The sequence below is a fragment of the Solea solea genome, chromosome 2, assembly GCF_958295425.1.
Source record: "Solea solea chromosome 2, fSolSol10.1, whole genome shotgun sequence".
Taxonomy (NCBI): domain Eukaryota; kingdom Metazoa; phylum Chordata; class Actinopteri; order Pleuronectiformes; family Soleidae; genus Solea; species Solea solea.
This window is the reverse complement of record NC_081135.1, coordinates 37,752,646-37,775,545: the sequence shown is the minus strand read 5'-3', so window position 1 is coordinate 37,775,545 and position 22,900 is coordinate 37,752,646. Positions and strand designations below refer to the sequence as shown.

Sequence of the window (22,900 nt, the reverse complement as noted above, 5' to 3'; positions counted from 1 at the left end):
GAGTTTATCACATGCTGTTGGTGTAAGAAACTTGTGACAAATCAGAATTGCTTTAATTAAGAATGTTGACGTGACCATCTCTTTACAGAAAGCGTATATCAAAGACTGGGAGAAGGACAAGACCACCATCCACATCATGCCTGATGCTATTGATATTATGCTGGCTAAAGCAAACAAAGCCAACTACAGCTTGGTAAGTTTTTCTCAACAACAGGAAAAAAAATCTGAGGTTTCCAGAGCGTTATAAACTTCATAAATACAATATGATATTTTTCCAGACATGGCTTTAATGTTTTGTTTTCCATGTTTTTCTTCTCTTTTGTGCAGAAAATGTACAAGCAGGCACATGAAGATGCCAAGAAGAAGGGATATGACCTGCGTAATGATGCCGTTTCCGTTATTGCAGCCAGGGCTTCCAGAGACATCGCCAGCGATGTAAAATAATTTGATTCCTGCTCTGAAATGGCATTTCTATTACTATTATTATTGTTTTAATAGAGATATACATTTTTTTGACAAGTTTTGTTGGGTTTTTTGTGCAGTACAAGTACAAGACGGGTTACCGTAAGCAGGTGGGTCACCACATCGGCGCTCGCTGCGTCCAGGACGACCCTCTGCTCATGCTGGCTCTGAACTCGGCCAAGATCGCCAGTGACGCCCTGTACAAGAAGGACTTCAACAAGTCCAAGACCAGGTTCCACCTGCCCGTGGACATGCTGACGCTGGAGCTGGCCAAGAAATGCCAGAAGCAAGTCAACGACTTCAACTACAGGACTCACCTGCACAGCTGGACCTGCCTGCCGGACTCCAACGACGTGGTCCAGGCCAGGAAAGCCTACGATCTCCAGAGCGATGTGAGTGTTGTAACATAAACTGTCGCCTTATTCTTTGTATTCAAATATTTTGGACCACTTTTCACCATATAAGTGCTTTTTCTTTGTCTCCAGAACATTTACAAGGAGGACCTGAAGTGCATGCAGGGTATCGGATGGGTGCCTATAGGTTCACTTGACGTGGAGAAGGCAAAGAAAGCCGGTGAGGTCCTGAACGAGCAAAAGTATCGTCAGCGTCCGAGCAACTACAAGTTCAAACTCACCACTGAAGACATGCCCATGGTTCTGGCCAAGGCCAACGCTCAGACTATGAACAAGGTACACAGTCGTCTTTAAACAATGGTTTAGAAGAAGGTCAGACATTTTCATCATGTCATCGTGTCATGTTTATTTGTCTGTGAGTGCAGAAATCGTACACTGAAGCCTGGGACAACGACAAGACAAAGATCCACATCATGCCGGACGCCATGGACGTTCTCCTCGCCAAAGCTAACAATTACAACTTCAGTCTGGTACGTGAACTCTCCTGTGTGGATTACTCTGGATTAGAGCTGGAGATATCACTAAAATCAGTATTTTGACATTGATAAATATACTGTCTGTATATAAATATATATATATAATTTAATTTAACATTTCTTTATACTGTATATGTATATATATATATATACTGTATATATGTATATATATATATACGTATATGTGTGTATATATATGTATGTATGTGTATATATATATTTGTGTATACATGTGTATATATATATATATATATATGTGAAATTAAGAATAAGGTAATCAATTTAATCTCCAGTGTAGTTAACTGTTTTACACTATTATTATATGTATATTTAATCATGGGAAACATGCTTTGAATAATTAACATTTCATTATGTTATATTATTGCTACTACTTTTCCTACTTTGTATTTTTATACATTTGCTTTTATCTTATATTAATGCTTATTAATGATGCATTTTTACAAATGAATGAAACTAAATAAATGCAAACTAACATCTAATCTGATCTGATTTAATCCAATATATGGTAATCTAGAAAATTAGATTAGATTAGTTAGATTCAATCAAAAGTAAATAAATAATAAAAGATGCAAATGAAAAGGTTTTAGACCTAAAAATCTGTGGTCGTGTTTGTGTTTACAGAAAAGGTACAAACAGGATCACGAGGACGCGAAGAAGAAGGGCTACGACCTGCGTAACGACGCCGTGTCCATCCTCGCAGCCAGAGCCTCCAGAGACATCGCCAGCGACGTGAGCGCTCACCTTTTTAAACATCAAACGTTACACATTTATTCTTCCACACATGTGTTTTTAATCCCCTCTCTTCTTTGTCCCCGTGTCCTCAGTACAAGTACAAGACAGGTTACCGTAAGCAGGTGGGTCACCACATCGGCGCCCGCTGCGTGGAGGACGACCCCCTGCTCGTGCTGGCCCTCAACTCGGCAAAGATCGCCAGCGACGCCCTGTATAAGAAGGACTTCAACAAGTCCAAGACCAAGTACAACCTGCCGGCCGACATGCTGACGCTGGAGCTGGCCAAGAAATGCCAGATCCAAGTCAATGACTTCAACTACAGGACTCACCTGCACCAGTGGACCTGTCTGCCAGACTCCAATGATGTGGTCCAGGCCAGGAAGGCTTATGACCTGCAGAGCGACGTGAGTGTTCATGTTTGAAATTAATATTCTGGACAGTTCTGAAGAAGAAGAAGAGTCACCTTCACTATTTTTACCAAAAAGCTAGAAATTGAATTTGAAATAAGATTATTTTTTAACCAAAATATTACCTTCCAATTACCCTGTCATCATACTATTTTGTTGCTATTATTGCAAAATAAAGTGTTCTCTGTGCTTGTTCTTTGTCTCCAGAACATTTACAAGGACGACCTGAGGTACATGCAGGGTGTCGGATGGGTGCCTATAGGTTCACTGGACGTGGAGAAGGCGAAGAAAGCCGGTGAGGTCCTGAACGAGAGAAAGTATCGTCAGCATCCGAGCAACTACAATTTCAAACTCACCACCGAGGACATGCCCATGGTTCTGGCCAAGGCCAATGCCCAGACTATGAACAAGGTACAGAATCAGCTCTGGGATAAGTGGCTAATGTAACACGACCTGCATTATTATCATCTATATGTGACTTCTATTTTCCTGTGACGACAGAAATCCTACATTGAAGCCTGGGACAATGAGAAGATGAAGATCCACGTCATGCCCGACGCCATGGACGTTGTTCTCGCCAAAGCCAACAGTTACAACTTCAGTCTGGTAGGAAAACAAATCAAAATGGCAGCACGCTCCACACTATTTTCACTGATAACTTTGGAATAATTCAATGTTTCCGACGTATTCTGGGGTCGTTTGTTTACAGAAAAGGTACAAACAGGCTAATGAGGACGCTAAGAAGAAGGGCTACGACCTGCGCAACGACGCCGTGTCCGTCCGTGCAGCCAAAGCCTCCAGAGACATCGCCAGTGATGTGAGTGTCTGAACTCTTAAATATTTAAGCATTAATAGAACTTTTTAAAACCCAGCTGCTTCTTTCTGACCTTTAGTGTTATTTTTTTCACTTGGATGTGAATTGTGATCAAAAATATGTCAGAGAAAGAAGAGAACAACAATAAATCTATGTCCTCTTCTTGATCTGATGAATGCGTTAAAAATACTGTAAAAAGTGACGTTTCAAATGTAAAGTTATCATCAAATAAAGTGAGAAACAAGCTAATTTTCCATTTATAATTATTTTAACATTCATTGGAGTTGCCCTCTGGTGGCTATTTCATATATTATTACTTCCTGTTTAGCTTCAACAGTGATCTAATCTAATCTAAATGCGTTCATCACGTCAAAGTGGACAAGTGTTGTACAGAAGAATAAAGGCAAGACATAAAAGCTCACAAGAGGCAGTAAAATTAATGTGAAAAACATATAAATTAAGCAATAAGTCAGTGCTAATAAACAATATAACATTTTCATTCCATTCCAGTACAAGTACAAGACAGGATACCGTAAGCAGGTGGGTCACCACATCGGCGCCCGCTGCGTCCAGGACGACCCTCTGCTCGTGTTGGCCCTCAACTCTGCCAAGATCGCCAGTGACGCTCTGTACAAGAAGGACTTCAACAAGTCCAAGACTAGGTTCCACCTGCCCGTTGACATGCTGACGCTGGAGCTGGCCAAGAAATGCCAGAAGCAAGTCAACGACTTCAACTACAGGACTCACCTGCACAACTGGACCTGCCTGCCGGACTCCAACGACGTGGTCCAGGCCAGGAAAGCCTACGATCTCCAGAGCGATGTGAGTGTTGACGTTCCTGCTAATTTTTTATCTTTATAGTATAAAGTGTGTGGAGACTTCTTTAATGTCCTGTGCTCCTGCTCTTCTCAGGCCGTCTACAAAGCTGACCTGAAGTGGCTCCAGGGCATCGGCTGGGTCCCCATCGGCTCGATCGATGTGGAGAAAGCCAAGAAGGCTGGGGAGGCCCTGAACGAGAGGAAATACCGCCAGCACCCTAGCACCCTTCCCTTCACCAGCCCCATCGATGCCTTGAACATCGTTCTGGCAAAGAATAACGCCTTGACCGTCAACAAGGTAGAATTCACCTTCACCACCTTTGATTTGCATGGAAATGATCATAATTGTTCTAGTTAATGGCACAGTAAGTTTTTTTTTTTTAGCGTCTCTACACCGAAGCTTGGGACAAGGACAAGACCACTCTGCACATCCAACCTGACACTCCTGAGATCGTCCTCTCTCAGCAGAACGCTATCAACATGAGCAAGGTTTGTACACCATCTTATCACAACCCAAAGTATTGTTTTTGAGTGATCTTGGCTTCTATCTATGTCTATTGGTAGTTGTTGGCCTTTTAATAGTTTTAAAAAAAATCAGCATCAGCCAAATATAACTTATTAATCAATTGACCATTATTTAAAATAATTCTTACTATATTTCCTTCTTGTTGGCAGTTATTTAACTTTTTTTTAAAACCACCTTTAGCCTAGAGTCTACATTCTTAAACGATATCTTAATATATAATAATGTTCAAGTTTTATTTTGACTTTTGTCTTTGCTGCTGTAACACCTTAAATTCCCGTCTTGTGGGACAAATAATAATAATCTTATCTTACCTTATCTTCACTTTGTTTAGCTTATCTTATCTTAGCTCATCATATGTGTGTAGAAAGCCTTGAAGAACCTACGCTCTTTTCAGTTTCGCCAACAGTAGCGATTAAATTCTTCTATTCCACGTCTTTTCTATGTGAAAAGTATCTCTGTATACACTTTATTCTCATGTGCAGACCAACATATAAATCCTTTTTTAAAATACTTGAACCTGTTCTGTAGTATCACTTTCAAATCTTGCTAGCTATTACCACTTTGCTAGCAAGCTAGTTCAAGCTAGTTCCAGCCATGTCAGTAAATTACACACTGCTCCATTTGTTAAAAACATAGCTGGTGTTGAAGCAGTGTCCTTTTTTTCTATATTTTCTGGCTGCTGTTACATTTAAATTTGTGTTTGATTGCGATAATTTATCTCGTGCAGTAACAGATTGACCGCATAGCGTCGTCATTCCAACTGTCCGCGCCGCCGTGCTACTGTCAGGCTAGATGGAGTCGTATGTAGCTCAGTAATGAATTCATATATTTTAATGGTGATTTCTTTGCAGAAATTATACAGGCAAGGATATGAAGAGACGATCAGTAAGGGCTACTTCCTCCCTCCGGATTCAGTGTCTGTCAAGGCTGCTAAGGCCTCCAGGGACATCGTCAGCGACGTAAGTGACTTATGCGTTTTACACACCTTTTCTCGTCCATATGATTGACACACTGGAATAAGATATGTTTTCAAAGAGATGCTCTAGGCTGCCACATAATGTGAGTTGTCTTTTTTGCTGATTTCATCCAGTACAAGTACAAACAGGGATACCGTAAGCAGCTTGGCCACCACATCGGAGCTCGCTGCGTCCAGGACGACCCCCTCTCCATGTTGGCTCTTAACTCGGGCAGGATCGCCAGTGACGTTCTGTACAAGAAGGATTTCAACAAGTCCAAGACCAAGTACAACCTGCCGGCTGACATGCTGACACTGGAGCTGGCCAAGAAATGCCAGATCCAAGTCAACGACTTCAACTACCGCACTTATTTGCATCAGTGGACCTGCCTGCCAGACTCCAACGACGTGGTCCAGGCCAGGAAAGCCTATAATCTCCAGAGTGATGTGAGCACCTTTGTGACTTATATGTAAACGGAACATTTTTGCCATATGGACTGAGTTTTAATGTTTCATGTTTTTTGCATTTTCCCCCTCCAGGCTGTGTACAAAATGGACATGGATGAGGTCGTAGGCGTGGGATGGATCCCCATCGGTTCTCTGGACGTTCTGAAGGCTAAGCATGCTGGGAATATTCTCAGCGAGCGTCTCTACAGGCTGACGCCAGATAAACAGAAATACACCACCGACATGAGCTCCATGCCCATGGTCCTCGCCAAAACAAATGCTGACATCATCAACAAGGTGAAGAATACCGTAGATTAACTCATTAGTCGTGTCAGTCTTTACAAGGTGATTACAATGTTAATTTTTCCTCCATTTGTTTTGACTACAGAGAAACTATATCGCTGCCTGGGAGGCTGATAAGACCAAGACTAACTTACCCGCCGACATACCTGAGATTCTGCTCTCCAGAGCTAATGCATACAACATCAGCCAGGTATGTTTCAGATCTGGTAGAACTCTATCTAAGCTGCTGTATTCTTGCGTCATGATGATTTTTGTGATTCTTTTTTGTTTTTATATCCCTATTTCAGAAACTGTACAGGGAAGGTGTTGACCAGATGTTCAGAAAGGGCCACCACCTCATGGGTGACGCCGTTTCCGTTATTGCTGCCAAACACGGAAGAAACATCATCAGCGACGTACGCGACATTAAATTAAATTCTCATATTTTTACCGTGTCACACGCTCGTGTTTTGTTGCCGCAACTCTCGCTTCGTTTATCTCCTTCCAGTACAAGTACAAGACAGGATACCGCAGGCAGTTGGGCCACCACATCGGCGCTCGCTGCGTGGAGGACGACCCTCTGATCATGTTGGCCATGAACTCGGCCAAGATCGCCAGTGACGCCCTATACAAGAAGGACTTCAACAAGTCCAAGACCAAGTACAACCTGCCGGCTGACATGCTGAACCTGGAACTGGCCAAGAAATGCCAGATCCAAGTCAACGACTTCAACTACAGGACTCGCCTGCACAACTGGACCTGCCTGCCGGACTCCACCGACGTGGTCCAGGCGAGAAAGGCTTACGACCTGCAGAGCGACGTGAGTAATGAGACATTTGGCTAATAAAGCTAGCTGTTCATTTTGAACTAACTGTGACTCCCTGTGCTCGCACTCGCAGGCTGTGTACAAGGCTGACATGGAATGGATCAAGGGCTGCGGCTGGGTGCCGATCGGGTCGGTCGACGTGGAGAAGGCGAAGAAAGCGGGCGAGATCCTCAGCGAGAGGAATTACCGTCAACCACCCTGCAACTTCAAGTTCACCGCCAATACGTGCGACATGCCCTATGCTCTCGCTCAGGCCAACGCCCAGGTCATGGACAAGGTAGAGATCTCACGTCTTATTTAAGAACCTTAAAATTACTCAAAGTAAACCATTGAACCATATTAATGTGCTGTTTTCTTTGTTTTTTCAATTACAGAAAGCATATATTGCCGCCTGGGAGGCTGAGAAGACCAAAATTCATGTCATGCCGGACACTCCAGAGATCGTCCTGGCCCAACAGAATAGACTCAACACCAGTCAGGTAATAATGTGTCTCTCTATGTAGCTTCAGAAGCACAGATCATTAGTATTCTACTTTTGGTTAACATTTGGCTGAGGTTCATCACATTGTTCTTGTTTCCACAGAAATATTACCGTGAAGGTTTTGTGGAGGCCATCAACAAAGGCTACTACCTGCCCAAAGATGCAGTTTCTGTTTTGGCAGCCAAAGCCTCCAGAGATATCGTCAGCGATGTAAGCTCTCTCACACTCCTTCCCTCTATCATTATCCATTCTTCATTTAACAGAAATCTGAGAGAGTTTCATCAGGAATCTGATCCAATAACCTCTCTCTTTCCAGTACAAATACAAGGCTGGATTCCGCAAGCAGTGCGGCCACCACATCGGTGCCCTGAGCGTCCAGGACGACCCGCTGCTCGTGTTGGCCGCTCACGTGGCCAAGATCTCCAGTGACAACGTCTACAAGAAGGACTTCAACAAGTCCAAGACCAAGTACAACCTGCCGCCAGACATGCTCAACCTGGAGCTGGCCAAGAAGTGCCAGAAGCAAGTCAACGACTTCAACTACAGGACTTACCTGCACCAGTGGACCTGCCTGCCAGACTCCAGCGATGTGGTCCAGGCCAGAAAGGTCTACGACTTGCAGAGTGATGTAAGTACAGTTAGGGTTTTCATCCATTTTACACGCCCCCTTAAAAGAACTAGGCCCAAAATTGTGAAAACTTGAGTGTGAACAGCCAGAAAGATGGCCCAAATCGCAGTATAAATCTGTGATATAAGAGGGAATTTTTGCATAAACCAGAATGTTAGTGTTAGTAATTAATGTGTCAACAGAAATGTCTTTATTATATGAAATTATGCAACGTATTCATTGAAAAAAACTAAAAAAAAGAAAAAAAAGTATTGATAATTAAATGAAAATGACCGTGTTTTCCAAACTTCTGCTTAAAAAAAAAACTTTTGAAATTGCATTTTATTCTCTTTCAGAACGTGTACAAAGCTGATCTGGAGTGGCTGAGGGGATGCGGCTGGTCGCCCCAGGACTCCGTCGACGTGGTCAAAGCCAGAAACGCCCAGGCGATCATCAACGAAAGGCTCTACCGCCAACCCCCGAGCACCGTCAAGTTCACCAGCATCGTGGACCTGCCCGAAATCGTCCTGTCCAAGCAGAACACCGACAACCTCAGCGGCGTAATAACAAAATACACCCCGTTGTTAACGTAGACGATGCAAATGAAACTCCAAATAGTATTTATTTGAATGTGTCTTTGTTTTTGTTTCTGACAGAGGAAATACAGAGAAGCCTGGGACAAAGACAAGCTCATCATTCACATGCCGACTGACACCCCCACCTTTGAGCTGTCCAAGGCTAATTCTGTTAACATCAGCAGTGTAAGCTGTCTTATTACATTCTTAGATGTTTAAAATATATTGATATATATATATATCTATAAGTATATATATATATATATATATATATATATATATATATATGAATGAGATGTTAACATGGTTGTTTTTGTCATTGCATGCAGAAACTCTACACAAAGACGTGGGACGAGCAGAAGGCCCGGAGCTACAACGTCAAGGAGGATGCTATCTCTGTGCTAAAGGCTAGAGCTTCCAGAGATATCGCCAGCGATGTAAGAAAATTAAGGAAAAAAAAAAGAATATATAGACCTTATTTTTCAGTGCAGATGTAAATCGGGAGCCGATATTTGTGGAAACACTCGAAAAAACAATCGATGACAAATTAAAAATGGAACGTCAGTTCCACATCTGTGTAATTTAAACATGATGAGGTAGCCTCATATGACATACGAGGACATTTTCAAGCCTCTGTGGAGAGAAAAAACAGAACCAGAACCTTTTCTAAACAGAATAAAACTCAAAATGTGCTTAGGCCGGTTGAGGTGAAAGGAAAAATGTGGGATGGGGGGGGGGGGCGAGGGGGGAGAGAAAAGGAAAGAGGAAGCCGTTTAGAGACAGAAGAGAGAGACCAGGAGCAGATATAAAACAGAAATGGAACAGACACTTCAGTGGCTTCTTTAAATGTCAGGCTTTTTAGCCAGAAGCAAGGCACTTGCTCCAAAATCCCTTTTGTCCAGCACTTTGCTTTCACAAAAACAATACCTGTTCTTCGACTACTAAAAAATAAGGTCTATTGGGAAAAGCCAGATTCCAGAAGATCAGTAAACTAGCTCTTTGCCACAGTTGTAAAATCCTTTCATGGTTTTTCTTTTCTTTATCTTCCAGTACAAGTACAAGACAGGATACCGTAAGCAGGTGGGCCACCACATCGGCGCCCGCTGCGTGGAGGACGACCCCCTGATCATGTTGGCCATGAACTCGGCCAAGATCGCCAGCGACGCCCTGTACAAGAAGGATTTCAACAAGTCCAAGACCAAGTACAACTTGCCGGCCGACATGCTGAACCTGGAGCTGGCCAAGAAATGCCAGATCCAAGTCAACGACTTCAACTACAGGACTCGCCTGCACCAGTGGACCTGTCTGCCGGACTCCACCGACGTGGTTCAGGCCAGAAAGGCCTACGACCTGCAGAGCGATGTACGTTTACTCCTCAATTGTAGCGCAGTAATGTCCGACTTTGTGATTGTTAATGACATGATGTGAACAAACGTTGGCTTGTGTCTCATCAGGCCGTGTACAAGGCCGACATGGAGTGGATACGTGGATGTGGATGGATCCCTCACGAGAGTGTGGATGTTATAAAGGTGAAGAACGCACAGCTGGCCCTGGCTGAGGTAAGTCCCACTCATCAGTAACCTTCACCTCAGCTCTCAGAGTCATTTCATTTCCTCACTCATCTCTCTGCTCTTGCTTCTGCACAGAGAGGCTACCGTGTCAAGTTGGACGAACAGAAATACACGGTTCCCACCGACAGAGTGGACATGGTCTGTGCCAAGAACGCTGCCGCTGTCCTCAACGAGGTGAGGGAAATGGAACTCTTCTCTCCAGTGACTACAGCTTTGTTTCTGGGTCACTGAATTTGTGTTTTCTCACTCGTTTTTTTCAGGCCAAATATCGCGAGGCCTGGCACGCGGACAAGACCAAGTACTCGCTGGTGGAAACTCCCACCATCGTCACAGCCAGAGAGGTGGCTAAGAACATTCACCCGGTGAGATGACGACGTCACCTGTGATTTATTTTCTGCATAATGCTGTTCTTATTGTCAGTTTTTGTTAGTTTTATACATTTAAAAAAATCAAAAAATGCAACAGCACGACTCTTAAGTGACAAATTCAAATAGTCTCACTCAAATCTCATTATGAATGAACACACTTTGCATCATGAGTGATATTTTTTGTTGTTCAGGGCTGCAACGATGAATTGATTCCTAAATGAGTAATTTTGATAATTAGTTTGACTTAAACAAGCTTTTCAGCTTCTTAAATGTGAATATTTTCCATTTTTTTGCTCCGTATCACCAAGAAACATCATCATTTTGTGGTTTTGAAAACACAGATCCACATTTTTTTAACGTTTGTGACATTTTATGGTGCTGTTTTTAACCATTTATTCATTTTCATTCATTGCACTTATATAAGTGACAGTATTTTGCCACAAAATGTAAAAACCCTACGCTTAACCGAAACAAGAGAGGAACACATATTTGAACAAGACCTCATGTTTGATTTTCATGTTTTTGAATCAATCACATCAGTCTTAATGTCTGTGATTTGTAGAGTTTTAAGAGAGTTTGGAGAATTTGAGCCTCAGCTTCTGCAAAATGTGCTTAAACTGTCATTTTTCCATCTCTTGCAGAAACTTTACACCAAAGCCTGGGACCAGGTGAAAGCCACAGGTTACTTCATGCCCGGAGACGCTGTGCCCATCAAGCACTGCACCTCGTCCACTAAAGTGCAGAGTCAAGTGAGTCACTCAGACACAGATTTCATTGATTATTCAAATGTAAGCTGTGAATGTGGGTGTGGGACAATGATTGATGTCTGTCCGTGCAGCACAAGTACCTGGAGAGTTACCGTAAGCAGGTGGGTCACCACATCGGCGCCCGCTGCGTGGAGGACGACCCCCTGATCATGTTGGCCATGAACTCGGCCAAGATCGCCAGCGACGCCCTGTACAAGAAGGACTTCAACAAGTCCAAGACCAAGTACAACCTGCCGCCTGACATGCTGAACCTGGAACTGGCCAAGAAATGCCAGATCCAAGTCAACGACTTCAACTACAGGACCCGCCTGCACCAGTGGACCTGTCTGCCCGACCAGAACGACGTCATCCAGGCCCGCAAGGCCTACGAGCTTCAGAGCGACGTGAGTTCTCTCAGGAGGTTTACAGTACCCGATAGTTGAGGCTTTTATTTCTCAACAAAGGGGTTTCAAACCGGCTCTTCATCCTTGTGTCTTTGTCTCCAGAATGTGTACAAGGCCGACATGGAATGGCTCCGTGGCTGCGGCTGGCACGCGGCCGACTCTGTCGACCACGTGAAGGTCAGAAGGGCCCAGCAGATTATCAACGAGGTACGAGGAGGTTTCCTGTGAAATGTTATATCATATTATGTTTTTATTTTTTAGTCCATTATGGCGTCCGCTCACCGTGTGATCATTGTCGTCTTTGTTGCTGTGATTTTTTTTTATGTTTGCAGAGAATGTACAAGAAGGGAGCCACAGACGCCTTCAGCAACTTCACCCTGGTCGTCGACCGCCCTGAACTCCTCCAGGCAAAGGTCAACGCTGCCAACCTCAGTGATGTATGTACAAAAAAATCCTTCTTCACTGTACAGAAATAGACTCTGACATGTGGATATATATGTATATTGAGAATATCCAAAAGTGCTTGTGTCTCAAAGATCGGGAGCTTTCTGACCTTCATCTTCATTTTCAAGATAATTTGTCCTCATCAGAATAAATGGCTTTTGTTACAGCTGCTGCAGCCAAGCACTGAATATAAAAACCTAAATATACTAATAATACAGAGAAGAATATGAATAATTACATGTGTGCAAGAACTTTAAGTAAAATTAAGTAACAATATACAGTATATAAACAATAAATGTACAGTGCATTACTGTCCTGATGGTTTTTAAAATTAAACTCAAATACATATTTATTTAGAAAGACTTATTAATTAATAAATTAATTAATATATACAAATGGAGATTATAATCTGTCAATTTCACTCAAGAAGGGCAAGAGAAAATGACACTTGTATTGAAATATATAAAATTCCATCAGATTTGATAAAAATGTAAAAAAAAAAATTTCATTTCGAAGGAATCAATGCATATGAATTACTAATCTAATGCATACTCTTTCTTTTCTCCAGCTGAAGTACAAGGAGACGTTTAATCTGGAGAAGGGTCACTACATCGGCTCAAATGATACTCCACAGCTGGCTCACAGCAGAGAAGTGGCAAAGCTCACCAGTGATGTAATTACTTTTATCTCGACACTTCGAGATGTTATTTCACTTTATGTCGTGTCTTTGTATCGTACAAAACAAATGTTCTGTCTAATGTGTGTGTGATTTCAGAAACTCTACAAAGAACAATGGGATGTTTCTAAAGCTTCAGGCTACACACTGGACCACGAGTACATCCCACTGCTCAGCGGCAAGAAGGGCAGAGACATCGCCAGTGACGTGAGTGTCATACTTAGATAGAGCTGCAGACGTCACATGACTCGGTTTGTTTACGCCGCCATGTTGGCAGGAAAAATCAACACTGCCGGTGTCGGTTTTAAAGCTTTAAGTGTTTTTTTTGTTTTGTGCATGTGTTCCACTAGGTCAGATACAAGGACATTCATGAGAAGTCCAAAGGTCACTACATGGCTGGAACCCTGGTGGATTTCCCTGATGTCATGCGCTGTGGAACACAGGAGAAGAACAAGGGACTGGTGAGATTATTCTCTAGAAAAACCTTTATTTCTATTGACATGTTATATTATATATTATATTATAATATATTTTTTATTTAGATCATTTGCCTCCTTTTACTAGATGTATTCCTTTTGTCAAATTTTCCCTGCATGCCTTTAAAACCAGACTGAAACACGACCACATTTTTATTTGATCTATTTGTGCCTTTTATAATCTTTTTAATTTTTGTATCAATAAGCACTTTGAATCTTAAGAAAGTTATTTATTATATAAATAAAATTGTTATGATTATGATGTGCAGTTTGTAAGTTTTGTTTTTTTACCCTTACGCGATCTTTAAAAAAAGGTTACATTCATCACCTTAAGACCAAAAATGTACACTCCATAAAAACTGCTATTTAACATTATACATACATACATTATACATGCTATTTAACATTATATTTATAGTCAGAATTGACACTTTAAATGCCAATTTTTCAAATGCAATTAGTTATGCAATTTTTAACATAAAAAAACACATTTAATTTTTTTTATATATTCTACATGATGATCAGATTTACTTTGTAGAGATAACACAGCGAACAACAATTATTATCATCATACATTTTTGCTTTATTATTTTCTGTCTTGTGTTATTTACTCCCTCTCAGCAACTTTAGTGCCAAAAATGTCCCAACTTTAAAACGGCAATTAAACACATTTTTTTTTACCTTGAATAAATGTTTCCAACCAACATTATCATATTGGAACATTCAGGATAATCCTGTCAAATAGGAATTTAGCTTGAAATGCTGATCCCTAATGTAAAGAGCTTTGTGGCCACTGACGGACCATGTACCATGTGTCTTTACAGAGACTCTACCAGAAGGACTATCACGGCAGCAAGACCAAGGTCCACATCCCGTCTGACGTCATCGCCAACAAGGTTGCGAAACGGTGCCAGGACATGCTGAGCGACGTCCTCTACCGCACCTACCTGCACCAGTGGACCTGTCCTCCTGAACAGAATGAGGCCGTCCGTGCTCGCAAGAACAACGAGATTTTCAGCGATGTAGGTTTTCCCCTCACATTCTGCATAGTTTCTATACTCTATATATATAGATATACAGTATACACAGAAAAGATTTATAAGCTATTTAAAGCTACCATAATGCATGCTATATGGGGCAGGCACTATGATACATATCCCTATGGCAGTACAAAGTTACTTTACAGGAATTTTCACTCACAGTGCTGTAAGATTGACCTGTTTTCAAGCATAATATTGAACTAAATTCCAGAAAAAAAGCTCTTTCCATCAATAAACCTTATGTTTGGTGCTCAGGTGTTCTACAAGGAAGACCTGAACTGGATTAAGGGAATCGGTTGCTATGCGTGGGACACGCCGGAGATCCTTCGTGCCAAGAAATCCTACGAGCTGCAGAGCGACGTGAGTCAACAGCAATGGAAACCTTTTCATTCTGTTATTTTATATAACTTTTATATAACTTTCTCAAAACCATGTCATATTGTTCTCCTTTACAGCTGAAGTACAGAACAGACGCCAAGAAAGAGTTCAACAATTACTCCATCGTGACGGACACTCCTGTGTATGTGACTGCTATTCTGGGCTCCACCTGGGCCAGTGAGGTGAGCTGCACACACACACACACACACACACACACACACACACACACACACACACACACACACACACACACACACACACACACACACACACACAGGAGGGCTGGTTCTGATTCATGATATACATTTTTATCATTCTTGTCTTGTGTTATTTACTCCCTCTCAGCACCTTTAGTGCCAAAAATGTCCCAACTGTAAAACAGCAATTAAACCATCGATTCATAAAATCCCCAGATTGATCTTTTAATAGATGCCATTGTCCTCTACATAAATCTCACTCTCACTCTCAATCCTTAAGTGTAATATTCACTATAGCAAGCCGAATTGTGTGAAAATGGCTTTATAAACAAGCAAAATTGATATGGAATCTGAAATAATCAATATGAAATTGACAGCTCAACTACAGGGAGGCTTATCACAAGGAGAAGCACCTGTACACCACCGTCCTGGACACCGCCGACTACGTCCGCTGCCACAACTTCAAGCAGATCTTCAGCAATGTAAGTGGACGACAAACTTTTAACGACAGTGTGAATTAACGCGCGACGACGTGTTCACGGTCTGTTTCTCTGCCGACAGAAAAACTACACGGCTGTTTGGGACAAGATCAAAGACAAGAGCTACCAGATTCCACACGACTCCAACGCCCTGCAGCACGCCAAACAACAGAAGATCATCCTGAGCAACGTCAGTTCAGCACCCAGCTCCGTTTATACTTCACTCCTCATCATCAGTACGCGTTTGTTTACCGGCAAGTGTCTTTCCCCGTTTCCAGGTCAAGTACAAGGAGGATTACGAGAAGTTCAAAACCCTCTACAGTCTGCCCAAGTCTCTGGAGGAGGATCCTGCAACTGCTCGCTGTGTCAGAGCCGGAAAGTTGGTCCTTGATGTGAGTTTTATTCTAACGTTTTTCTGTAAGAACGCAAAGAAAACAGCACTTTAGCTGAGCCATGTTGTGGCTGAATATTTGATACACAACTGGAGAATTATGACTTTAAAAGTGCTGGAAATGGCATCGACACAAATGTGTTGACAAAGGTGTTTCCAAACATTATTGGAAGATACTCAAGATGGCCTAGTTTGAAGGTTAACTTGGCATATAGCCGGTTCAAATCCCAATAGGTCAAGGGCTGGGGAACCTCTGAGCAAGGAACCCAATCCCCATTGATCCCCATTGATCCCCATTGATTGGGTTAGTTGGACACAGTGGCCTCCTAGTGCTGGTTCCAAAGAAAGGTTGTGTCAGGATGCAGAAAAAAGAAAATATTCCAGGGGAAACACTGAAGAATTCAAGATTAGCTTGTGTTAAAAAAAAAAGGTCTGAATTAAATCCACGTGTGTTGATAATCCTGTGCCTTAAACTCTTGCGTTCTTTCCGTGTTCGTAGCGTCTGTACAGGGAGAACTATGAGAAGACCAAGGCCAAGAACCACATCCCACCAGACATGCTGGAGATCCTGTCCGCCCACAAGACCCAGTCTGCCGTCAGCGAGATCAACTACCGCAAGTACCTGCATCAGTGGCTGTGTCTGCCTGAGCTGCGGGAGTACGTGCAGGCCCGCAAGGTCAACGAGCAGCTCAGCGACGTGAGTCGACCACCGCCTGTGCACCTGATTCTGAAGAGTGCTGAGAGCTGAGGGGGGGAGGGAGAGTGGGGTAGCGAGGTAGGAGGAGGAGTCTGGGACACCAGCGTGATGGAAGAGTTTACAGTGAAAGCCAATGGCAGAATTTGAATGCAGTAGCTGGGGTTTGACCAGAGAGGGCAGTAGATACACTGATTTATATGTATAATCCCAATACTTCACACTAAACTGTGAAGATTTGCACCTGGATTAAGTTTAGTTTCACTTTAAACACATTAAAAATCAAGATTTCCGTGCTTTAATCTCACATGTGTCGCGTGAAATCTCACTTACACACTCAACAAGAACCAAATAATCTCAAATGTGGATTTTTAGAGGTTGTTATTAGGGCTAGAGATTCATAGATTATTAAAAGATTACTAAATTAACCGCCCACTATTTTGACAATTGATGAATGGTTTTTGAGAGCATTGTTGCCTCACAGCAAGAAGGTCACCTGTTCAGATAATGTTCTCCAGGTTCCTCCACAGTAAAACATGTAGCTTAGGTTCATAGGACAGCCATTACCAGTCTTAATGTAGACTAGAATAATCTAATCTAAGAGTTTGTAATTCAAATTATTGTCCTGGAAAAATTGGCCTTCTTTTAGAGAGTTGAAGTTATTGCGTTTGAAAGGAACTGGCACAGAGACGGTGAAAGCCAGGTTGGATTATGCTTCGCGTGGATGTTGATGTGTTTTGTTTTTATATTCCTGTGGAAAAACGAGTGTTACATGACCTGGTGTTTGGTGTCTGGTGGTTTCGCTCCTCTCAGGTCTTCTACAAGGACGACCTGAACTGGATTAAGGGAATCGGCTGCTACGCCTGGGACACGCCGGAGATCCTGCGCGTCAAATACGCCGGGGACATTCGCAGCGAGGTCAGCTCATGACGATCTTTATTTTCATTTCCTGTTCTCCATCTACAGCACCTCCATCATGTGATTGTGTAGAAGTGATGTTGTCTTACTGTGTGTGTGTGTGTTATTCCAGGCTAAGTACAGAGCTAAAGGCGTTGAAGGTTTCAAGGACTTCTCCGTGGTCACAGACACACCGGTGTACGAGACGGCCAAACAGAACGCTCAGAACCTCAGTGATGTGAGTTAACGGACACTCTCTTAACTCTATTTTTATATAAATCTATATTTACCTTTTTCAAATAAATGATTATTTCTCTCCTTTTTCCAGCTGCACTACCGCTACGACTACCACGCCAACATCAAGGGCACAAACACTGCTCCTGCTGTTACCGTGGAAACGGAGAGGGCACGTCTGGCTAACGAAATCCAGAGTGATGTAAGTCAACGACATAACTCTCTCTCTCTCGTTCTCTCTTCTCTGATGCCTGTTCCCGGGGTTCATTATAGATTTTAACAGCATATTTGTAGATGAATCAGAAATCTTTATTTGTTTTTTTAAGTTTGTCTGTGAGTTATTTGTTTCCCGCCTTAGAAAATACAGGTGTAAATTAACAATTGTGCGAAATCCAGCTGATTTATGGATTAATGTGCACTGTTGTAATTCAATATACCTAATAATAGTAGAACACAGAGCATTTATGCAGTTTTGTTCCATTAACTATGTATATATTATATAAACACACATGAGCAAAAATAACTACATTTTTTTGTTTTTATGAACAAAAATAAAAGAAAAACACTTTATTTTGTGACTTTGACTCAACAACAAGAAAACACACATTTCAGAAAGCCTGAAGATGTGACCTATAAACACGCACACCCCAGGATGTCCACATATATATGTATATATGTATATGTATATGTATAATGTGGACATTATATTGTCAAATGTGTAATAAAAATAAGATTAAATGCTATGAAGAGAGTAAAATACACCTGTAGTTACCGCAGTATTAGTATGGACTTGTTTCAGTACCTTTATATACAGTATACACATCTATTGGCATAATGCGTCTGTGTTTGAATTTAAAATCTGTTCTTTGCTCCTCAGAAATTGTACAAAGACGCCAACAAGAAGAACATGCCGACCGGTTACTCGCTGCCCCACGACACGCCGCTCATCAAGCAGGTTAAACTCAACAGCCACATCTCCAGCAACGTAAGTCTGTCACTGTCTTTTTAAATCACTCATTGATGGTGTTATTTGGTATTAAATGGAACGCACTGATGTCTGATCACACACGGTCATAGGTGAAGTACAAGGAGGCCTATGAGATGATGAAGGCCAGAGCTTACACTCTTCATCCAGAGGGAGTCAACTTTGTTGGCGCAAGGAAAGCTCACAAGATCATCAACGAGGTGAGAGATCTTTTATTTCTTTATTTTACTTTAATACTCACAAAGCAGCGTCATAGCAAAACAAACCCAAAAATACAGACACATTTATCTGATCTCATTTTATTTTGTGTATTTTGTGCAACTGAATGAATAAATATAACTTATTTTTCACTTTTACCAATAGAAAAATTGCCTTTTGGGAGCTTAGATATGCATGAAAGACCCAAAATGTTGCCCAAAATGTAGGAAATAATGAGACAAATTTAATCCCGAGTCCAACAGTTGCTGCTTGTAGCTTTAATTTGAATGCAAATTTTCTTTAAATGTTGTTTTGATCATTTCATGATGTTATCGTCGGTCGTCTCTTAAATCAGATTTCTTTTGTAACTTCTTCATTGTTGTTGCCGCCCAAGAAGCCCTCAATAATCTGTAATCTATAATCTTCCTCTCTCCGCAGCGTCTGTACCGTGAGGAGTATCACAAGAACAAGGACAAGATCCACACAACCTACGACACCCCCGATATCAAACAAGTCAAGATGAACCAGTCTCACCTCAGCGACGTACGCAGCCGTCTTCACTCGCTCTCCTCTCGTCACTCGTGCTTTTATTTACGTTGTATTTATGACACATTTCTGTTCCGTTGTTTTCTTTTAATCCCAGTTGTGGTACCATGAGAAATACAACAACAGCAAAGGTCAGCTCATCTCTCTGCCTATCACACCTCAACTGTTGCACTGCCACCACGTCAACGAGATCACCAGCGAGGTACAAACACACGCCTGACACAGAAAATTCACTTCAATGTTATGTGTTAAAAATGTACTTTAAACATTGTTTTGTGTGTGTGTGTGTGTGATTTTAGCTGAAATACAAAGAGGATCTGATGTGGCTGAGAGGCGTCGGCTGCTTCCTGTACAACACTCCAGAGATGGCCCGCATCCGTGAGGTCACCAAATTCAAGGTTTGTGCTTCTTTTCTTCTGCAAATCAGGAAATCTCAAAGTTTGATCAGGATTCTTCGTTCCGTATGAACACTGCGACGCTGCCATTTGTTGATGTCGGCTTTTTTCTTTGTTTCTTCTTCTTCTCTTTATAGGAGAACTATCCACTGGAGGCCAAGAAGAACCTCAGCAACTTCTCAGTGGTCCTGGACACTCCAGAGTACAAGCGTGTGACGGAGCTCAAGACTCACATCAGCAACGTCAGTTGTTTTTCCACCAAATTTACATTTAAATAACGCTCAATCTTTTTCATTGTGGCTGAAAATAATAATAATCTAAATTTACAATTTTCAGCTGATCTACAAAGCACAGAGCAGAGAGGAAATGGCAAAGGTCTCCACTCCTGCAGACGCCGTGGAGTTCAAGAGAGCCAAATGGGCTCAGAAGCTGACGAACAAGGCAAGTTCACACCCTGCATCACTATCATTGTACTAGTTTACACAGAATGATGTTGTTTTTAAGCTCTTTTAGGTGTTATATTTGACAATCAGAAAAAAACAACTCAGTTTTCCAGTCTTGTTTCTTCAGCCAAGAGAGAACACTCTCCAGATTTAGATTTTTGCCACTTATGCCTTTATATTTCTAAAAATCTATATGAACAAATGTTGAATGTTAAATGTTAAAACAACAATAATTCTCCATAACCCCTGGTTTTATTAAAAAAATACAATATTGTTAGTTAAGAGGGGTAGCTTTAGCGTTAGCTTTAGCCTTTCTGTTCACCACTGAGAATTTTGATATTCTTTTGTCCTTGTCAATTAATTTAGTCATTTTTCTTGTCTATTGAAGAGAATGAACAAATATATAGATCAATAAAACAAACATTCTTCACATTTAGTGAGCTGCAACTACCGCTTCACATGCTAGCGTTTACATAAACTAGCTAAACTTAGCTAGCTTCCGATTAAGCTAGATTCACTATGAGGAACACGAAAAGAGAGTATATTATTTTAAATTCACTCTTAGCTTATGGCAAATTTTTCTCTTTCTGAAGTTAAAATTATTTTTTTTAACATCATATGTGTCCAGTCCTGACCTCAGGTCCTCCATGAAATCTAAACTGAAGTCTAATACTTAAGAGACACCTTTTTACAGAACTTTTACTGCATGTATTCTTTTATTCAGTTCTGATTACTGTTTGTTGTTTAAAGCACAATCCAACAGTGTATTAAAGATTCTTTTTTATTATTGTTGTTATTCAACTGATAATATAATCCTGATGTGTGTGTGTGTGTTTGTCTACAGTACCAGTACACAGACCTGGCTACCAAGGAGAGAGCTCATTTCACTCCGGAGGTGGAAACTCCACACATGCGTCACGCCAGACATATTAAAGTGGTCTACAGTGACGTGAGTCTTTTACACAGATATATATATAATGTAGAGAGTTCAGTGTTGATCTGTTTCCCAATGAAACAAACCACCGGGATAATGTCTCTCTTTATAGAACAAGTACAAGGATCAGTATGAGAAGATGAAGCACAGGTACACTGCCATCGCTGATACTCCTAATCTGATCCGTGCTAAGAAATCCTACCTCCAGTCCAGTGATGTGAGTACATTGTTATTATTTTGATCAAAGCTCTTTCAAATACTTTTAAGTTTTTAAGTCTGAATTGTTTCATCTTTAGCGTGTTGATTTGTATATTGTTTGTCTAGTTGTAATTGCTACAACACACACATTTCACATTGGGCATTAATAAAGTTGCCTACCAAGCAACCAATTTACCTACATACTGTACCTTCCTAACTTGCCTACCTAATACTGACTCTACTTACTTGCCTACCTTCCTTCATATACCCTACCCTACCTAATAACCAACTTACCTACTCGACTTACTGACTCTACTTGACTCTACCGACCTACTTACTTTACTACATATACTCTGCCTAACAATCGACCGACTCTACCTACCTACCTACTTTACTTGCCTACCTACCTACTTACTGACCCTATTTACATGCCTACCTTCCTACTTATACCCTGCCTAACAACTTACCTTCCTACATAGCTACCCTTCCTACCTACAAACCTACCTACTCTAGTTGCTGACCTGTCCCACCTACCTACTTATCGACTCTACTTACCTGTCTACCTTTCTGCTTATACCCTGCCTGACAATCAACCGACTTTACTTGCCTACCTACCTACCTACTTACTGACTCTACTTACCTGCCTACCTTCCTACTTATACTCTGCCTGACAATCTACTGACTCTATATACCTACCTACCCTCCATAACTACCAGTTTACCAACTCTACTTGCTTACCAGCCCTAACTACCTCCTTACCGACCTGCATCATCATATCTACTGGCTAACCTACCAACCTACGTGCCTACCTACTCTACCTACGCCACTTACCATCTTACCTAACCTTCCTATATACCGACTTACCCTACATACCTGTCTACCATCTAACTTTCCAACCTACGTGCGTGCCTACCTACCCTACCTCCCTCCCTACCTACCTACTTACTAATTATGGTTAAATACTACCTGTACAAAGTGGTACAAAACCATTATTTTTTGCCTTTGCATCTGACATATTATCTTTGTCCTTCAGCTGCGCTACAAAGAGACCTTCCAGCTGACCAAGGGCCACTACCGCACAGTGAAGGACGCTCTGAACATCGTCTACCACCGCAGAGTCACTGATGACATCAGTGAGGTCAGCATACCGCATATTCACTGATTGATTATTATGGTTTTTTCATACGATTTGAGCTCTTACATCTGTCAATCCACCTCAGGTTAAATACAGGGAGAAGTACATCAGCACTCTGGGAACATGGAAGTCCATCCCCGATCGTCCCGAGCTCTTCTTCAACAGAATCGTCAATGAGAACGTTAGCACTGTGAGTAGGTTCCCGATATTTCCCCGCAGTAGCTGCGAG

The 22,900-nt window shown here is 41.7% G+C and overlaps 1 protein-coding gene across 24 annotated transcripts in view; it reads left to right on the top strand.

Moving 5' to 3' along the window:
* Positions 1 to 22,900, top strand: part of neb (nebulin) — a 78,629-nt gene that overhangs the window by 25,709 nt on the left and 30,020 nt on the right. For all 24 annotated transcript variants that reach the window (XM_058612783.1, XM_058612793.1, XM_058612854.1 and 21 more), the window contains 58 exons: positions 89 to 193; positions 328 to 435; positions 543 to 854; positions 948 to 1,151; positions 1,241 to 1,345; positions 1,994 to 2,101; positions 2,197 to 2,508; positions 2,719 to 2,922; positions 3,013 to 3,117; positions 3,221 to 3,328; positions 3,836 to 4,147; positions 4,238 to 4,441; positions 4,528 to 4,632; positions 5,521 to 5,628; positions 5,760 to 6,071; positions 6,165 to 6,368; positions 6,460 to 6,564; positions 6,662 to 6,769; positions 6,862 to 7,173; positions 7,253 to 7,456; positions 7,554 to 7,658; positions 7,763 to 7,870; positions 7,977 to 8,288; positions 8,624 to 8,827; positions 8,924 to 9,028; positions 9,172 to 9,279; positions 9,893 to 10,204; positions 10,297 to 10,401; positions 10,489 to 10,587; positions 10,674 to 10,775; positions 11,423 to 11,530; positions 11,620 to 11,931; positions 12,034 to 12,138; positions 12,264 to 12,368; positions 12,944 to 13,048; positions 13,151 to 13,258; positions 13,402 to 13,512; positions 14,352 to 14,549; positions 14,823 to 14,927; positions 15,023 to 15,127; positions 15,520 to 15,624; positions 15,704 to 15,811; positions 15,900 to 16,013; positions 16,512 to 16,709; positions 17,520 to 17,624; positions 17,737 to 17,841; positions 17,932 to 18,039; positions 18,715 to 18,822; positions 18,915 to 19,022; positions 19,459 to 19,563; positions 19,664 to 19,768; positions 19,866 to 19,964; positions 20,099 to 20,203; positions 20,298 to 20,402; positions 21,249 to 21,353; positions 21,451 to 21,555; positions 22,570 to 22,674; positions 22,757 to 22,861. In XM_058612783.1, the coding sequence (XP_058468766.1) occupies positions 89 to 193; positions 328 to 435; positions 543 to 854; positions 948 to 1,151; positions 1,241 to 1,345; positions 1,994 to 2,101; positions 2,197 to 2,508; positions 2,719 to 2,922; positions 3,013 to 3,117; positions 3,221 to 3,328; positions 3,836 to 4,147; positions 4,238 to 4,441; positions 4,528 to 4,632; positions 5,521 to 5,628; positions 5,760 to 6,071; positions 6,165 to 6,368; positions 6,460 to 6,564; positions 6,662 to 6,769; positions 6,862 to 7,173; positions 7,253 to 7,456; positions 7,554 to 7,658; positions 7,763 to 7,870; positions 7,977 to 8,288; positions 8,624 to 8,827; positions 8,924 to 9,028; positions 9,172 to 9,279; positions 9,893 to 10,204; positions 10,297 to 10,401; positions 10,489 to 10,587; positions 10,674 to 10,775; positions 11,423 to 11,530; positions 11,620 to 11,931; positions 12,034 to 12,138; positions 12,264 to 12,368; positions 12,944 to 13,048; positions 13,151 to 13,258; positions 13,402 to 13,512; positions 14,352 to 14,549; positions 14,823 to 14,927; positions 15,023 to 15,127; positions 15,520 to 15,624; positions 15,704 to 15,811; positions 15,900 to 16,013; positions 16,512 to 16,709; positions 17,520 to 17,624; positions 17,737 to 17,841; positions 17,932 to 18,039; positions 18,715 to 18,822; positions 18,915 to 19,022; positions 19,459 to 19,563; positions 19,664 to 19,768; positions 19,866 to 19,964; positions 20,099 to 20,203; positions 20,298 to 20,402; positions 21,249 to 21,353; positions 21,451 to 21,555; positions 22,570 to 22,674; positions 22,757 to 22,861 (8,565 nt within the window). The remainder of the gene's footprint in view (positions 1 to 88; positions 194 to 327; positions 436 to 542; positions 855 to 947; positions 1,152 to 1,240; positions 1,346 to 1,993; positions 2,102 to 2,196; positions 2,509 to 2,718; positions 2,923 to 3,012; positions 3,118 to 3,220; positions 3,329 to 3,835; positions 4,148 to 4,237; positions 4,442 to 4,527; positions 4,633 to 5,520; positions 5,629 to 5,759; positions 6,072 to 6,164; positions 6,369 to 6,459; positions 6,565 to 6,661; positions 6,770 to 6,861; positions 7,174 to 7,252; positions 7,457 to 7,553; positions 7,659 to 7,762; positions 7,871 to 7,976; positions 8,289 to 8,623; positions 8,828 to 8,923; positions 9,029 to 9,171; positions 9,280 to 9,892; positions 10,205 to 10,296; positions 10,402 to 10,488; positions 10,588 to 10,673; positions 10,776 to 11,422; positions 11,531 to 11,619; positions 11,932 to 12,033; positions 12,139 to 12,263; positions 12,369 to 12,943; positions 13,049 to 13,150; positions 13,259 to 13,401; positions 13,513 to 14,351; positions 14,550 to 14,822; positions 14,928 to 15,022; positions 15,128 to 15,519; positions 15,625 to 15,703; positions 15,812 to 15,899; positions 16,014 to 16,511; positions 16,710 to 17,519; positions 17,625 to 17,736; positions 17,842 to 17,931; positions 18,040 to 18,714; positions 18,823 to 18,914; positions 19,023 to 19,458; positions 19,564 to 19,663; positions 19,769 to 19,865; positions 19,965 to 20,098; positions 20,204 to 20,297; positions 20,403 to 21,248; positions 21,354 to 21,450; positions 21,556 to 22,569; positions 22,675 to 22,756; positions 22,862 to 22,900) is intronic.